The 17,673-nt window shown below is 59.8% G+C and overlaps 4 protein-coding genes across 4 annotated transcripts; 2 read left to right on the forward strand and 2 right to left on the reverse strand.

Annotated features, from left to right (window-relative positions):
- Positions 1 to 561: 561 nt before the first annotated feature.
- SLS55_000845 (uncharacterized protein) lies at positions 562 to 1,940 on the forward strand (the record flags this gene model as incomplete). The annotated part of the gene is made up of 2 exons (XM_066772352.1): positions 562 to 1,207; positions 1,300 to 1,940. 2 exons carry the CDS (start codon positions 562 to 564, stop codon positions 1,938 to 1,940), a joined length of 1,287 nt encoding a protein of 428 aa, XP_066637631.1.
- Positions 1,941 to 2,982: 1,042 nt separating this feature from the next.
- SLS55_000846 (uncharacterized protein) lies at positions 2,983 to 5,331 on the forward strand (the record flags this gene model as incomplete). Its single annotated transcript, XM_066772353.1, has 1 exon — positions 2,983 to 5,331. The coding sequence occupies one exon, from the start codon at positions 2,983 to 2,985 to the stop codon at positions 5,329 to 5,331; it is 2,349 nt and encodes a 782-aa protein (XP_066637632.1).
- Positions 5,332 to 6,938: 1,607 nt separating this feature from the next.
- Positions 6,939 to 9,004, reverse strand: SLS55_000847 (uncharacterized protein; the record flags this gene model as incomplete). Its single annotated transcript, XM_066772354.1, has 2 exons — positions 6,939 to 8,574; positions 8,646 to 9,004. 2 exons carry the CDS (start codon positions 9,002 to 9,004, stop codon positions 6,939 to 6,941), a joined length of 1,995 nt encoding a protein of 664 aa, XP_066637633.1.
- A 6,495-nt stretch (positions 9,005 to 15,499) lies between these two features.
- Positions 15,500 to 16,262, reverse strand: SLS55_000848 (uncharacterized protein; the record flags this gene model as incomplete). The annotated part of the gene is made up of 2 exons (XM_066772355.1): positions 15,500 to 16,021; positions 16,254 to 16,262. The coding sequence occupies 2 exons, from the start codon at positions 16,260 to 16,262 to the stop codon at positions 15,500 to 15,502; spliced, it is 531 nt and encodes a 176-aa protein (XP_066637634.1).
- Between the last annotated feature and the right edge of the window lie 1,411 nt (positions 16,263 to 17,673).

Here is a 17,673-nt window from a genome sequence, read left to right on the forward strand (position 1 = left end):
CCGATCACACAACCTTATCCAGTAAAGAGCAAGCTGGCCGCGCAAGCACCTGCAGCCCGAAGCCAATTAACGCCCACATCTCGAAACAAGTCGTCCCGAATGATTGCTAGTTAAAGCTTAGTTGCGGAGCCCTGCTCAACCTTGCTGGAAAGCTCCGCAATTTCTGGACAGGCCCCCCAGCCGCGATATGACAATCCTCCAGCTCCCGCCCGCCTTAACCTCCGCCTCCAACTCCACCTCCTCCGCGAGCGCTCGCCCTCAATCGCCTGTATACCGCAAGTGATGCTGCCCAGCGTCTGAAGCCAGCGAGAGGGCCGAACCACCAAGGGGCATCTGTTCAGGTACCGTCGCCGCATACGCCTCCTCCGCGCAACCCAGCCGACGCCGCAAAGGAGGGGCTGTTGTCTTGACTCCGCAGCTAGTTAGCAAGATGCTGATCAGTTTCCCCGGCCAGGAAGACCACATGTTGTCCTCATAAGACGCCTGTTTCCCTGCCTTTCCGCCTCCGTTTCCTTCACGCAACGCTCGCTATCCCGCGCTCCTCCGTGGACACCGCCCGCCATGCTCTCCCCACGCAATCTGCTCCCCCTCCTCGCTATTGCGTCCGTCTCTTTCTTCTCCTTCTTGTTCTACACCACCAATGTGAAGGAATCATGGAGGGGCTTGCCCCAGAAGGTCGGCCTCGGAGAGACAATATCGGAGCCATCGTCGTCGTCATCGTCGGCACCATCCTCGGGGGTAAGCACTCCGGGCGCGAACAACGCAGCATCTGGGGAAGGATCGTCGGCAAGCGAGCCCGAACCCTCTCGACCCCCAAGGCCCAAGCAGACGTGGAGCTCCGTCCCGAAATTCGAGCCGGGCGTGGGCATGCCGGCGGACTACAACTTCAGCACCGTGCTGGTGATTCCGCGGACGAGCAACGAGGACGTCGGCTGGATCGACGAGTTCCTGCCCGAGTACCAGACGGCCATCTACGTCGCCGACGACAGCAGCGCGCCGCTGCACCCGCCGAAGAACAAGGGACACGAGGTCATGATCTACCTGACGTGGGTTATCGACAATTATGCGGACCTGCCGGATATCGCCGTGTTTATGCATGCGCACCGTTACGCCTGGCACAACGCCGACATGTTGGATTTGGATTCCGTGCAGATGGTCAAGCGGCTGAACCCCAACCGCGTGCTGCGGGAAGGATACATGAACATGCGTTGTCATTGGGACCCGGGCTGCCCCGATTGGATGTAAGTTTTCCGACCGCCATACCATTGCCTTTTTTGTTTTCCGTCGAAGGATCCTAAGTGAAGGTCAGGCACCCGGGCGAGGTGGAAGACGACATCCAAAAGCACGAACAGAAGCTCCTCGCCAAGGCCTGGAGCGAAATCTTCCCGCTGGACCCGATCCCGGAGGTGCTGGCGCAGCCGTGCTGCGCGCAGTTCGCGCTGAGCCGCGACCGCATCCGGTCGATACCGCTGCAGCGCTTCGTCGCGTACCGCGACTGGCTGCTGCGCACGCCGCTGTCGGACGCGCTGTCGGGCCGCATCTGGGAGTACATCTGGCAGTACGTCTTCACGGGGCGCAACGTCTACTGCCCAATCCAGCACGTGTGCTACTGCGACGGCTTCGGCGTGTGCTTCGGCGACGAGGAGAAATACAAAGACTGGACGAGCCTGCGCTTCCGGCAGATCGGCTACGAGTACGAGCTCCGCGACTGGCACGACAAGGAGAGGCTGGTGGAGCAGTCGATGGAGGACGGCAACTTCGACGAGCTGGCGGACATCGACATACCCGAGGTCGGGCGGGACGTGTGGCTGGAGGAGGAGATTGAGAGCATCAAGCAAGACTTGAAACAGAGGCGGGATGCCGCGATAGAGAGAGGTAATGACCCTAGGATCAGGGCGCTGGATAGCGGAAGGGAGTGGAAGGAAGGGGATTGGTTTTGATTACGGACACTTGTTCAACTTCTACTTGGGATCGACAATTCTAGGGACTCGGGCGTTCAAAGGAGGAGCGTATGCTGATTATTTTGGAAATCCTTGGGAGGCATCTGATATCATGAGGAGGACATATTCCTTTAGAGTTTTGGTACAATATCGCGTGGGCAGGGATTTTTTCTTCCTCTTTTTACTTGTTGCAACGGTGGTTCCGTACACAACATTCCGGGCGCAAAAGGGTTAGACTACTTCTGATGCATAGGTACGCCTCGTCCTCACGTAGATAGAGACTTGATATGCAATTCTTCGTGTACGCTTCGACAGCAAGCAATGGCGCGTTTGTTGGATGCGGCTGACTTGGCGGCAGCCAATACTCTACGGAGATGCGGCAACCAACATAATGAATGTTTGCTGGTGCATGTTTTCTCGAGTGATTTCTTGAAAAGGCCTCACGGCCTGTATGCATGAGTTGGGGTGTACGTTTGTAGATTTTGGCATGTTTCTTGAACAGGCTGTCGCGTGAGCAATGGCGTATTCTTGAGTCTACCACGGCGATGTTCAGGGGCGTGCGCGACTGCCAAAATTAGCAAACGTCATAGGCTGAGGAATGGGGCGCGCACCCGAAGCAGACTAGCGGCAGAGCAAACCGCGCGGAATGCGGGACGGACAAACAAAATCAAACAACACAAACGCACAGAATGCAAACACCCAACCCGATCAGGCAAACACCTCCAGCTCGGTGAAGCTCCCTCCACGACTAGCCGAGAGATCTCGCGCCTGCTTGTTGGTGAGCACCGCACTCGCGCCCGCAGCCACCAGAAATGCGATCCATAGCTCCGTTGCCAGTCTCACCTGCGACTCGTGGTTCTGACGATTTTCCGCCCTAGATGATTTGATTTTCTCAACCCTTCGCCGCTCAATTGCTCTCTATTCTCCGCGAGCGGCTCCCACGCCTGACGATCGCTACAATTTCAAATCTTCCGCGAGAGAGCAAACATCGCCGCGTGAATATCTCTGCCGTCCGATCCGCCTTCATGCCTATTCCGCTGCCATGATGAGCTCGGGCGCCTTCTACGCCGCCGCCGGAGACCGCCGCAACAGCGTGTCGAACTCGAATTCAACAGCCAGCGATGGCCAATCCTACGACGTGCAGCCTGCCGTTGGCGGACAGTCCGCCGCAGCCGCATATGCGCCGTCTACCGCCAGTCTGGAGGGCAACATGGCGGAGCTCCTGGAAGCCGCGGCGAAGGCAACGAGCGAGTCGCAACGGCACGCCGCAGCGCAGCAGCAACAACAACAACAACAACACCAACAGCAGGCAGCGGGAGCCGGGGGACTGCGCAAGGTAGCGCGCGTAACGGACTTGAGGGCCACGGCAATGCAGGACGAGGCGGCAGGACAGAAACGCAAGAGGACGGCCACGCCGCCGAACGAGGGTGGTGGAGGAGAAAACCACGGCATGGAAGGGGGAGAGGGGCAGGAAGGAGATCGTGCTGGGAGCCAGAGTCCACGAAAGCGGGCGAGGCAGACGCCCACGACGGCGTCGGGATTCGCTGAGATGCAACACCATGCGCCTTCGGCGAACATTCACCATTACCACCACCAACAGCAGAGCCCGGGCGTGGCCCATCAGCAGCACCACCAGCAGCAGGCCGGGTTTGGGATCACGGATGCAAGAGCCGTAGGCGTGCACTCGGCGGCTGCGCTCTTCCGGCAGCCGTCGACGGGCAGCGCTGCCAAGAAGCACACGCGCCCGCCCATGTCGAAGCTGTTCGCATCGCTACAGCTGACGCCGGAGAACTTCCTGCGGCTCCAGGCGGCGGCCAAGACGTACATGCTAGACGAAGCGCACCCGGAGCGGCAAAGCTGCGTGGGCAGCCGGGGCAAGGGGGACACGGACATGGTCAAGCTACGGCTGTTCAACTGCTGCCGCGATTTCCTGAACGACGGCATCGGCGAGCGCTTCTTCGGACCCGACGTGCCCGCGCCGACGGAGAACGAGGTGCTGGAGGGCGAGACGATGCCCGGTCGCAAGTGGGTGTGGCCCCGCGACGGCAACAAGATCGTCAGCCTGGTGACGCCGCTGCTGAGACGCATGGTGACGAACGAGCGGCAGCGGCAGTACGCGCAGGAGACGCGGAAGGGGACGGGCAAGAGAAAGTCGGATGTTGGCGCCGCTTCTTCTGCTCCCCCGCGCGATGCCTCTTCTCACGACGCCGCTACCGCCGTTGCTGCCGCTGCCGCCGTCTCCTCGGCCAGCGGCGGAGCTGCCACCACGCCCTCGCCATCCACAGCGCCCTTCGACGCCAGCAATTCGCCACCTAATCCAGCCATTGACCCTTCATTAAGCACGCCTCAACCTCCCCCACCACCTTCCGTAGCCCCTTCCCAGCCGCCGCCTCCTTACGGCCCTCCGCCGACGCAGTATCCGCGGTTCCTGCAGACACAGCCACCTCAATCGATATACAGCACCGCGCTGCCTGCTGCTGCTCAGCCAGCGGCGGCGGCAGCGGAAAGCATCCAGCAGCAACAGCAACAACAACAGCAGACTCAACAACAACACTTCCTCCCGCAGCCCCATCACCACCACCAGCCCGCCCCGGACCAGAACGTCATCCAGGTGCTCATCACCAAAAACAACACCAAGCTCCTGCCCCGCATCGACATGCCGTCGTGGCCCAGCACGCCGCACCACACGCTGCCGCTGGCGGACCTGCGGCGGGCGGTCGAAGAGGAGGTCAGGGGGCTGTTGAAGAGGGGGTTGGATTTGGGGATCAGGAGGAGGACGAGGAGGAGGGGGAGGGGGAGGATGGGAACGACGAAAGCGCCCGTGGAGAAGAAGGCGGCGGAGAATGCTACCGCTGCTAATATGACGACGATGACGACGACTGCCGGTGCGGAAAGCGAACAAGACGTCGAAATGGCGGAGGCGGGCGGTGAGGAGCGGGAGCAGGAGCAGGAACAAGAGCAGCAGACGGGACCACCGAAGGAAAAGAGCTCAACAGCGAACGATAAGGGCGGCGGCGGCGGCGACGACGACGACGACGCTACAACGATAAACGTCGGTGGTGGTGGAGATTCCTCCGCCCAGAGACGACGACAGGATCCACCATCCGCCGATTCCGCCGTCAACGAACAAGAACAACGACAGCGAGAAGAAGGAGGAGAACCAGCAACGGCAGCAACAGAAGATAGAGCAGCAGCAGAAGCAGGAGAAGAAGAAGAAGAAGAAGAAGAAGAGGAACACAGTCTCGACGATATCACGCTCGAGATCCGCGCGCTCACCGGCCGCGGCCTCGTCCTCATCGCCGGCGACGACGAGTGGCGCGCAGTGCTGTCCGAGGTGGGGCGCGCCGTGTGGATGGAGGGAGTGTTGAGGGTTGTTGTGGAGGTTATTTGATGGACGGACGGACAGAGTGATATGCGTGTATTGTTTGTTTGTATTATCATCGGCGTGGTTCGCGCCATGTTTTTTTTTTTTCTCCCTTTTCCAACGACAAAAGAGTAACGGGACGGGACTGGCAAGAAAAGTCATTGAGCCGTTGGCGCTTGGGCGAGGAAAGCTGGAGAAGCGAAAAAAAGAAAAGAGGAAAAAGAGAGGATGATGTTTTGCGTGGGGTGTTTTGATTGTTCGTGAGGGGGATACTTTTTTTCCTTTCTCGCTCGCCCGCTTGCTTGTTTATGCTTCTTCCGTCATGATTACTGAAAGATGATGACTGATGGACAATGGGGCGGAGCGACTGAAGCGTGGCGTTTTCTTTGCAGTGGGGGCGTTTTGCGTGTTCGTAGAGAGACGAATGGGGCGCCAGCTCCTAACGATGTCACGGCAGTCCAGCTTAGCGTAAGAATGCGAGAGTTGAGGAGGGAAGAAACGAGGGAAGAGAGAAGCAAAGCGGCTAGATATAATTACTAGAGAGCCTCTATTTACCATGAGACGACGACCATTACGAACCCTTTTCAAATTTGGCGTGGAAGAGAAAAAGCTGCGGGCGGCCTTGAGTGAACTGCCCATATCTTCTGAAAGGAGCTTTTGGTCTTCACGAAAGATGCTCCCATTGCCCGATCCGATAGTCTCTCATCACTGTATGTGTCCCTCGTTTCCGCGTTTCCTTTACTGTACGCAAGGAAAGCCTCGTGGTGGGGGGAAACGTATAGCTGCAACGAACCGCGCCACCAATTGGAGCAAAAGGCGGACGGATGGACGACGACGGGCAATGCACATCAAAGCAAGTGCCCCCTCGGTGCTTCCTCTTCACGGGGGAGGGTGCCGTATTTGGCTATTTTTGTGTCGTTGTGTCACCAAAGGAAACTAATTAGCCATGGCGATCAATACGCATGTATACACACACACAGAGAGAGAGAGGGAGAGAGAGAGAGAGACTACAGCGTAACGCTTCCGCCGGCAAAGATCCAAAGCGTAGTTGCTCTTCTCTCCGCCGCACATATGTATACCATTCTTCCAACAAGTTCTGCACACCCTCCTTGTCTTCCCACTGTTATTTTACAATTCCTTCCGAAGAAAAGACATCATAGTAGCGACAGTACACCAGGACGACGACGACGACGGCGATAAACACGATGAACACGACGAACATGTAGAAGAAGAGAATGAAATAGCGTGTTTTTTATATAAAAAAAAGGGAAACGCTTCATTTTTGGTATCATCGCACCTAACCTTCCCTTCCCTTCCCGCCCGACCCCCACCCACACTCTTCCAAACGACACGCAGAGATACATACATACAGAGAAAGCGATCCACGCCCGCATTAAACTTTCCATACGGCAAGAGGAGAGAGAGGGGAAAAAAAATAGAAAACAGCCACATGAACCCCAACCATCACATCTCCGGAGCAAAAGAAAACAAAAAGAAAGCAAGAAAGAAAACTCAACCACCAGCCAGCCCTCAACATCCGCTCCTACCTCCCTCCCTCCTCTTCACCCACGCACCACTCCCAACCCCAACCCCACCACAAAAGAGACAAGAGACAAGCCAAGAAACAAAAAAAATCACGGCATAACGACCCTAGTCCTCCAACCCCTGACGGCCCTGCCCACCGCGCTCGCGACGACGGCCGCCAAGAGCACGACGTTGAACGCGGCCATGACGAAGAACGGGGCGCCGGGGTCGAGGCGGTCGAACATGAGACCGCCCAGCTTCGTCAGGATCAGGATGCCCGCGCCGCCCGCGAGGCTGTACACGCCGGCGATGGAGCCCTTCAGGTGGGCGCGGCTGGTGGACGAGCGGTTGGGAGAGGACGACGGGGGCGGCAGGCGGCGGAAGTGCGAGGGGAGGAGCGGCGAGGATTCCGAGTAGTAGTGGAGATTGTTGTTGCTGCCGCCGGGCGGTATCGTGGTTCCGTTGCTGTTGTTGCTGCTGTTGCCGCTGCTGTTGCGGGTGCCGAGGTGGCGGCGCGGGGGAGTGGACGTGGCCGAGTTGCCGCCGCCGCCGAGGAGGGGGTCGCGCGGCGAAGCGGCGTTGGGGGAGGAGGAAGGTACGGGTGTTGCGTCCGGGTCGAGGTGGTGAGCAGCGTGCCGGAGGCCACTGGGAGGCGCGCTCTGGATGTGCGTGCTGACGTTGAAGCCGCCGGAAGGATACTCCTCGTCTTGTTCGTTGGTGGCGTCGTCGTCGTCCATGTCCGCCTCGTCGTTTTGGATACCGCGGCCGAGTAGGCCGAGGCTGCAAACGATTGCGCCGATCTGACTGATGCCGAGGAGGGCGACGATGAAGAAGATGCCGGCGCTGCCGTCTTCGGACGACGGGTCCGGGCTTTTGACGAGGCCGAGAGCTATGTAGCCCGCGATGCCCGAAAGAGTGGCGAGTATCAATGGCTGGTGGTACTTCTTGTATCGGCCGGCCAGGTAGCCAAACACAGGCGCGCAGAGGAGCGCAATCAACTGCGACGTGCCTGTCAATGCAGAGGCGACGAGGTAAGCTCGTCGGCAATTCCTCTTCACGTCGTCGGAAGTCTTCCCATCCCCGGGCTTGCAGTCGCCGTGCTCAATGAAGTAGGCATTGGCGAATAACGGAATGAACAACGAGATGGCGACAGAAGATGCGCGCGCAACAAATCCTCCCAGATATCCCAGGCCGATGTTGGCATCCCTCAGGCCCAGAGTCAGAGAATCTAATAGCAGCCGCGGGTACGGGAGCATTGGCCCGGAAGAAGTTGAGTCGTCCTTCTGCTTCACCACGAAAAGGTTGCCCCAACTCTTGTTTTCCTCGCCGGGAAGGTCCCGCAGGCCAATCATGCATGCAAAGGCGACAACGAATGCTACGGACCCGACAACGTAGAACGAGTATTCGACCGCTTCGCTGGGCGCAACGCCGCTTTTCTGAAAGCGGGCGGGCAGCGGCAAGAACACTCCTAGGGCAAGCAGCGCACCGAGGCCGGTAAACATTCCGACAAGACCCGCCAGGTTGGAGGTGGACGCGGCGGAGTTCTCCGGTGTGGCGGCGCTGCCAATGGAGGGATGCGACGAAGCGGAGTTCAGGCGGGCCGGGGTAATTGTCAACTCGGACGAAATAGAGGGCGCAATGTTGTGTCCGTTGGGGCCCCTGCTGGGCGAATGTATTGGTTCTGCGTCTGGGGAGCGATCCAAGACATGGGTCATGGCGGGGAGGACTGCGGTAACCATGGTGGTCCTACGAGGTGGGCATGGTCAGCACGGCACAGGTCGAGCGGCAGGGCGCATCTTGTTGGGACGGGAGCATACGTTGCGGAGGCGCCAAGGGCGAACAGCAGGCGGCCCAGCAGCAGCTGCGGATAGACATTCGAGGCCTGGACGAAGAGAAAGAGACTCAAGGCGACGATGGCGTAGCCCACGACGGCGACCTTTGCCACGCCGACACGGTCGCTGACCATGCCCCACAGCGGGCAGCCGACCAGGGCGACCAGCTCGTCAGCAAAGCCAAGGGTGCCGACGGCATCGCCCACGCCATGCTTGCGGCCGATGCGGTCGGTGATGACGAAAGAGACGGTGCTGTTGAGGAAGACAAGGAAGGAGATGCTGAACAGGGCGACGCCGAACAGGTAGGTGGCGACCTGCCAGCGCGAGGCCGTGAAGGCGTACATCAGGGCGATCGGGGGGAGAAGTGGGCTGAGTGCAACCGCATAGCCGGCGTCGCGGCAGCTGTGAGGTGTGGTGGTGGACGGGAGCTAAGCGGGAGGCCTGATCGCATCGCCGGCGGGAGCTTGGGCGCTGCGTTGCCTGACGCGTGCCTGACGCGTGCGCCTGGGCGGCCGTTGCCATCGTTGCGCGCCGGCTGCATGCCCAGGGCCTCTTTCCGTATCTCGCGTGTCTGCTGTACTGTATATGAAATCTATGCCTGTCGGCTGCCTCGCGGCCTCCACAGCGGAATCGAGTCCGCCGTTGCTCGGCACGTCCTGACTGGCTGGCTGTTGTTCAGAAGCATGCTCTGACGGCAGGCCGTGCGATGTGCGATTGACGACGCCTTCTCCGCAGCCATGATCGCCCCACCGGCTCTCGGACCCGCGACCAGTCACCGTCGCGTCGTCATTGGCGCAGACCCAACGCCTGCTCGCCTGCTCGCGGTCCAGCGTCAGCAGCAATTGTGCTCGGTGTTGCTATCCCCACGGCCGTCGCTGCGCTTGCATGCGCCGAAGCAACGAGCCGAGGTGCGCGACGAGTTCCTGCAGCACGCGTACTGTAGCGGCCGAGCCGTCCGCCTAAATGTGAGACATGCACTGCTCGATTCCGCGGCCAACGGTTCGCAGGCGGCCATGCGGGTTGCCCCGATCATCGACGGCTTGTGCTTGTCACGATCCCGGACGGCACGGTCCGCTGGGACCCACTCACAGGGAAAGGCCGCCCAGTGTCGGTTTGCCTCGTGAAAGCGCAGTGCAGGGGCGAGGCTGGAGGAGAGGTGAGCGGAGAAGCCGGCCGGCCCAACGACGGTGAGGGGTTTTATGTGGGTTGAGGGGGCACGGAAGGCTCTCCCCATGTCCCACCTTCCGCCCCCGGACGTGCCGGCAAAGACGTCGGGGAGGGGAGCGAGTCGGGAAGCCCTACTCTTTGCCACGTCCAGCAGCATGGCATTCGAGCCAGAATGCCATGGCGGAGTCCGGTGAGACTTTAGCCGCATAGCGCAAAGCGACCATCGGTATGCGAGACCGCAGCATACGCGGCCCCTTTCCTCTGGGTCTTCCGTGCGCGCATGCGGCGACAGCGCATACCGCGTAGCACCAAGACACGAGGGTCGATGGTCCGCTTGGCACTGGGGCCAGCCACACCAACACAGGCACCGTATGCACAAGCACAAGCAAGCGCGCCCGCCTCCTGGCCAGGTTTCACTTTTCACTCTTGATAGACACCCGTGCTTTCCTGTCTTTGCTGTATGTTGAGCCGCATGGGGTAAAATGCGGATCATCGACACGATGATGTGACGAGTGTACCCGATTTCAAGCAAGAAACAGGTGATATGCTCTGGAGTCGTACGATGCTGTCAGCGTTTTGAGAATCTCGAAACTTTTCTTTTCCTCGGAAGTGTGCTAGAAATGATGCCATTAGTCATCTCCGCATCCCTATACATTGGAGTGGGACTCCACTTTGTTAGCTACGACGAGTTTGACGGACATGTCCGAAAAAGGGAAGAGGTTGGCAGTAGGCTCTCCTCCGCCGAGCTTCGACCATATCGGCATCATGATCACTAAGAGAAGAACTCGTCAATCGTCGATGTAGACACGGAGAGAGAGAGAGAGCGATCCTGAATATGCCAAGCGCATCTTGATTGGGCGAGACCCGTAGACTTGTTGAGCAGTCTGGAGTGGGACGGGCTGGAGGACGTCCCGCATGTGGGTCTGCGTAGAAGGTTCGGGAAGAGGCCGGGCCCTCTGAGATTGAGGCAGTCAAGGTTGCGGAGGGCACTTCAAGACTGCCTGCGACGGGGAGTATACACTGCTGCTGTAACGATTTGCCATTTGGGAGCCCCGTAAGGTCCTCGGATTGTCATGATTATCTGACAGGGACGGGCTCTTGTCCCGATGTGACCAGAGCCACCAGGTTCGGAACATGGCAAGTGGAACTGCGTTTCTCAACGGCGAGATATCACCCGTTTGAAGCCACTCTCAACGCCTGCCCGCCTGGAAAAAGAAAACCGTTGATTGCTCCAAAAATAAATCCCGTACCGAACTGCTGTCAGAAAAGAGGTGTGCCTCGTGACGCAGATGTAGCTAAGATACAAGGTTTGCCAAGTAAGGAGGAGATTCGCGCTGTGATTTCGCACAATGCACGCCATGCCTAGGGTATGTGCAACTCTCACCGGCTCTCGTTTGCCTTGGGGAGAACAAACACTTTCGTTGTGCGCCTCAATCTGCATAATTACGACATCATGGCCTTAACGGACGTCTTCCTATCAAGGCTTCCGGCACCCGTCCCGTGCGTTTGGTTATTGGCCGTTCAGTGCGGAGCTCCATCCGAGGACCCGAGGACCCGAGGCCCGTCAGCAAAAGTCGAACGAGGCTTTGTCGCACGTTCAGGCATCTCCGTTAGCGCTCCGGTGGCTGCGCGCGGGGCTCCGTCTACCCCTTCTAGCGTGGCAGTGATTGAGTGGCTCTGGATCTGTCTTGCGCTCTGTAAGGCGGGGGAAATCTAGATGCATGCCGTCTGCGAACAACAGCACGCAATGCATGTGTGAAGCGAGGAGACCCCATAGCAAAACAAATGTAGTACAGAGAAAGCAACAAGGATGGGAACAGACCAAGGTGGACCGACCGCCACGCACGACATATGGTCGAAGCACGCTACAGGGCTGTAGTGTGGAGATCCAACGATCCTCAATGATCGCCCGAATGGAAAACTGTCCTCGGAGTGGAGACGTTCCGACGTGCATTACACGAATGCATGTCCAGCTGTCTTGCAAGATCCTAGGTCGCAAACATCACACTCTGTGGGCCTTGTCGTAGAGCGTGGTCCCCCCCCCTCTTCTTCCCGCCCGTTCTGCATCGCATGATCCATAACGTGGCAGTGTGACACAGCCACTGGTTGTGTCCATGTTAGTGGGTTTGACACGGCCCCGCCGTTCTGGCGCACAGAGACTCAGGTTGGTGTACGGGCTACGGAGTGCTGAGACCGAATTTGGTCGCCATGGACTTCCTTAACATTCCTCCACTCCATGCTTACGCTGCAACGGCTTGATCCCGTGCCAGACTCGCAGAGTTGAAGCGAATGTAACGGTTGGGCTGGGACCATCTTCCAGGTCCGCTGTGAAGCTGTGTCACTGGCTGGATGCCCGACCGCAAGGCTACCATTGAAGTGCTCTGTCCATGGCTATGAACGGCTGGAAGGCTGGCCTCGCTTTCACATGCTTTGCTCGCTCCTGTAAATCATTTCCGGACACGCCGCCACGACTTCTAGTTAACGGGGCGTGGCGGACTCTTTGTCGAATGCGAGGAGGTCCACGTGAGCCATACGACATTGTGATGCGCTGCCCTGGGAAAGTACCCTTTCCGATGTGAGGCAAGACCGCAATGTTGGTCTCAAAATGATCGTGCCGATCGCAGCATGAGACCGTCAGGGCGGGCGGCCCGACATTCCAATTGGCGCTACGGCGGAACACTTGAGAGAGAGCGTGTGTAGCTTGCTAGCTAGGCAGCTGCGCCCGGAGAGACTGTCTTGCGTTTCCTGCCCGTTGAACTGGCGGATTGTGGAATGCGGAGCGCCGGAGATGAGGAGATTCGTGGCATCCTGGGAAGGGGACTTCCAAGGTAAGGTGGAACGAGTGGTGATGTGGCAAATATTCTTTCATTCGCGAACGACTGGGCCTCGAGTCTCGGATGGGCGAGTGTTCCTTTCGGGCATATCCGTAGCGACCGTGAGAGCTGGCCGTAGTACAGGCCCGCTGCCGTGGATCCTTGCGTGCATTGTGCGGGGTCGGCCCGACCAATACCCGCCTTGGTGTTGCTCCAAATGCAGGCTGATGTGTGTTGAGTTCAAAGGATTGGTCTGGTTTAGGCGCTTCTCCCATCGGCCTTGCACTATCGACCGGCAGGTCGGACAATGATGTTGCAGAGTGCGCAGTCATGCTGGGTTCCAGCGGATCGCCCATCTCCGCGGAATAACGGTTTAATTGGCAGGGCCCACACGGGCTCATTGCGCTGCTGCAGGATGCTGGTCCAGTTGCTGATTGAAAAAGAATCCGGGAGATCTTCGAGAAGGTAAGCATCAGCAGGCCAAGACGATCTTCGACTGGATATCGGGTCTCATCATGGAGATGAGTTGTCGTATTCAGGCCGTCCCTAGCGTTCCATAATAAGCAAAAAGTCTGTACTGTAGCACAGAAAGGTGGCACCGGTCTATCCACCGTCAGCAAAGCTTGTGAGCATCTGTGAACGGATGACGGGGCATTGCTGCCTCAGCCTGAATTGCTTCCGGAGCAAGCTTTGGCCAGCGAACTGCATTGCATCGGAGGCACCCAATCATTTTTCTTACGAAGCGATGCAGGAGGCACGGGGCTAAAAGCGCATCGAATCCCATGGTCGCCGCATGTAGCCGCGATCGCCAAAGCGGAGGCGTCTCAACCGGAGCTGGAGCCGCAGAGTGCTGGCGCGGTTGGGCGGCAGCGAGTTTGCGCCTGTAGATGCCCAGCGATGTGTGCTGGATCATCGCGCTCTGCGCCGCGACCTGGTAGGAGGGTCGGGCCAGGGTGGGCTCGGGATATCCAAGTCTGTATGGTGGAGCAGTTTACATCGTCCGATGAATGCTTCCCGCGGTAGTGCTAGGCGACAGGTGGCGCAGGGGGCTCGAGGATGGTTACAGCTCGTACTTTGTATGACAGGCACAGGGCTCGGTTGGCGCGTGTCGAGCGGCTGGCCGGAGTGCGGGAGAGCAGTTGTGCTCGCGTAGTAGCACGGGGCCCGAGGTCACGGACTGCGCTCCGGCAAGGCATGCCGTGAAGCTCTTGATGGGGCTGGCCCACGCGCAGTGGCGGCGAGACCATCCGGACTTGATACTCCCAACAACGGGTATAGCCGTGGATGCATGAGCCGGAGGAGATGTGCGTCATTCCAAGAGATCGGTCCCGGCCGAGGCGGCGGACAGCAGTCCGGTGTTGCTGTGCGGGCTGGGCCGCGGCAACCTAGCTTTTGCTCAGACACCAGGCGCGGCCTGCTAGGCTCAACTAGGTAATCCGTTAGTGGCGGCTGCGAGACGTAGTGAGTGGACGATGTTACCCGTTGTGTCGGTTGCAGCGCCCTGTGAGGAGACAGCAGCCTCGGTGCATCTGTAGACCCAGGCAGGAACATTGAGCCTCTGGGTGGGCTGGCGCCAGCAATTGTCCTTTTAACTTGCCGGAGCTCGGAAGCGACTCCGGGCTTGGGACCCCACAGCGACAAGCCCAAGGGACGGCCCGAAGCATGGTCGGACACAGGCGGCGAGATCCAGGCCACGCTTACCTCAAGAAGGCCAAACCTGGAGCCGTCGCCCGTTTGCCTGGTTGCCTCCTTCCTGGCGGGCCATTCGGCAGCGCGCCCGCAGAGCTTAAAGCACCGCGAATCGAAGCGCGAGGCGCAAATCCCGAAAGTTACCTTCAACCTCAGTGCAAGCCAGGCCGACGTCAGGCGCCGACGGAAGCGTGGTCTCAGCGACGCTGGAGCCGTGAGAAGGCAACGACTCTCATCCGGGGAAGCATGCAGTTGAGCCGTTTGCTGTTGCACAGGCACTCGCAACGGCGTGCAGGCAGGCGAGTATTACAGCCACTGCTCGTAGCCTTCGTAGACAGCCCGGGCAGGACCTCTTCGGTGGTCAAAGCGAACTGGACAAGCGGCCGCATTGACCGCAACACAGAAACAAGACAACGAGGCCAGCGGGCGCTCGGGGGTTTTGTCCCGGCGGCGGCGGGCGCAGCCTCGCAGACGTGTGGAGAAGGGCGCCTTGTCGAGGCCTGGCAGACGGCACGGCAGGCGCAGTCAAGGGATGTTGCCCCGCGCCAGGGCTACACGGTGGGCATGCGATGTGCAATGGGTTGCTGCGGGTGAGACGCGCTCGCTCCGTACACGGCGGCTGCAATGGCTGCCGGGACCCAGTGCGACGGATGCGCGCAATCTCTGCCAGCAGGCCGATGTAGCTTCAGGGACGGTGGCAGGCAAAAACGCAACGGCGGCACGGAGAGGACATGTCGGGCTGACCAAGCGGAAGGCCGCCCGGGGGAGCCGCTGCGCGCAGGTGGAGGTGAGCGGTCGTAAAGCGCGAGCAGGGTATTCGTAGGTCAGAGAGGAGGAGAAGGGCGTCGTGTGTTACACAGGCTCGCAAAACGGCACTGGCCCGCGACTGCGTGCACGGCGGACCGGGGGCCCTGCCTCGCTTGCTGCTTCTTCATCACTGCATGACGTCCGCTCCGCAACCCTTGGCCTCAACGCCCGTATATTTCCATGTATCTCATGAATAATCCGCAGGAATACAGACCCCGTTAACGCCCCCACCGCAGCCCTCCCAGATCAACGCCCCCCCTGAACGATCGTCCTGCCCAGAACGCCATGCATCGTCCCCGCCGCCCTCACCTGTCCGCCTGGACCCTCTTCTGCCGCGTATGCATGTCAGCGTCAATCAGACAATCAAGCTGCCGGTGACGCACGCGCACTTACCTGCTGCGGCGCGCTTCTGACAATCACCGGCTCTGAAACCGCCGTCGAGTCCCGGTCCTCCTTCACCGCGATCTGCCTTCCCTTCCACATTCTCTTATCCAGGCTCTCAATCGCCCGCCTAACCTCTTCCGTCGAGCCGAATCGCACTGTGGCGTAGCCTCGCTTCAGGTCCACGCCCAGCGGCCGCCCATAAGGTCGGAGTAGTTCCCGCAGCTCCGACTCGGACGCGTTCCAGGTCAGCCCGGAGATGTGCAGGCCGCGCGATTCCGTGCGGACCACACCGTTCATGGCATTGATGGGGAGGCCATGCTCGTTGGTCATTGCCGGCGTCGGGTTAACGGGTGCTGCCATTGCCGGTGTCGCTTGATAGTAGGTTACCGGTGGAGCGTACATGGGCATTTGCGGCACGGAAATGGGCACCGTCATGCCAGGGTGTTGCATTGGGATTGTGACGAACGGGACCGGCGCAATGGGTTGCCAGTCCGGAATGTTCTGTGCGGCTAACACAGATCTGGCGGATATGCGAGATCGATGGTCCGAATGGCCCCCGGCGCCAGGATAATAGCTGCGGCAGTTGCATTTGACCAAGATGGGTTCCGTGCTGGATGCGTCGAAGTGGTGGACTAGTAATGGTCGCCCAAGGCGGGCGTACATGACCCTTACTAGCAGGTCTGCCCACCTATGTCAGTCTTCAATTACGGCCAGGTGCTTGGCTCGGTCTGACCGTAAACATTGTCCGCATCCTGCTGGGACTTGACGCTGAAATAGCCTTTGGCGCCTTCAGGGCCATGCCAGGATTCATCTATGTTGGTCCAACCCGGCTGGTTGGTGGTAGCATCCCGGATGAGGTCCTTCAACTTCTGCCAATTGAAGTGCTCCGGAAGCTAATGAGCAGGAGAAGCAGTTGGTTAGAATCAGGCTGACAGCAGGGACAGAACCAAGCATACCCCAGTGACAATAAAAAAGTTCCTCTCGCTCTGCGGCCGCAGGGGCCCGGGGCGGGAGAAGCCCGGCATGACGGATTGATGAGACAGTAGTAGCAGGGTTGCTCGTCTCGGTGCAAGGAGCGATGGCGGCCGGGCAACTGTGGGAAGCCGCGTGACAGATGCTGAGCGACGCTGGCTTGCCGAGAGCTTGGCGAGCGGATACACAAGTAAAAGGAGCGATGAGAGAGCGTAGGATGGAAATTGAGGCGAGCAAGCGAAGCACAGGTGGATTTATACGCGGCCGCTGGCTCAGCGAGCTGGAGCAAAAAGCACGGCGACGCGCCAATAACGTGCGTGGCATACAAGACAGCCGAGCGAGAGGACGGGAGACATAGCATGCAGGCCTCTCGACGAACCGGCCGCCCGGTGCTGGAAGCCCTTGCAGGCAGGGATGGGGCAACAGCGACATGGTTCGAAGGGCCCGCTTGCCGGGTGCATGCGAGCAGGGATGCCAGCATGGGGTAGACCGAGAACAATCCGGGGACGTCAGACGCAGCTGCATGGCGGGCAGCGTGCGGTCGGCTGGCAGTGTGGCCGGCTTGCCGCTTTAGATACGTCGCTCGGCGGCTCCATTCTGCCTCTGCATCTGCGCGTGGGCCCGCCATCCTCTGGGCACAGACACAGAGACACCTAGCGTGGCGACAATGCCCGTTGGCCGCTGCACTGCCCGCCGCATGCTGCCTGTGTAACGCGATAGCCCATGGCCCGGCCACCATCATGTGCCGCGCGCGTCTGCGACACCGTCGACCGAGTAGCGCAGTGGAGAGCGGGCCGGTGGTTCGTCTTCGTGGTCGCTGCAGCGCGCTGCTGCTCTCGCATCGCCAATGGTTCATGCTCCCCGCCGGCCGCTGAGCGCTGCGCAGCCAGCCAGCCAGCGCCCGCAACGCATGGGCAAATGCCGTTGAGCGCGGTGCTTCATTCTCGGGGCAGTCAGCGGTCACCAGATCACCGGCCGCGTAGTTACGAAGACTCAGCCCCCGCCGACGGTATTCGCCAGACAATCAGCTTCTGGTCAAAGCCGCCGCTCAGCATCCATTCCTCACCGTCCTGACCCGCCGACCCGACCTTCCCAGCCCAAACGCACCGCACCTTCGATGACGCCTCGTGCCCGCTCAGGCTTGCGACCACCTTGCCCGTGTTGGCTTCTATGCCTCGAAC

The sequence above is a fragment of the Diplodia seriata genome (genome assembly GCF_021436955.1).
Source record: "Diplodia seriata strain FDS-637 chromosome Unknown scaffold_1, whole genome shotgun sequence".
Taxonomy (NCBI): Eukaryota; Fungi; Ascomycota; class Dothideomycetes; order Botryosphaeriales; family Botryosphaeriaceae; genus Diplodia; species Diplodia seriata.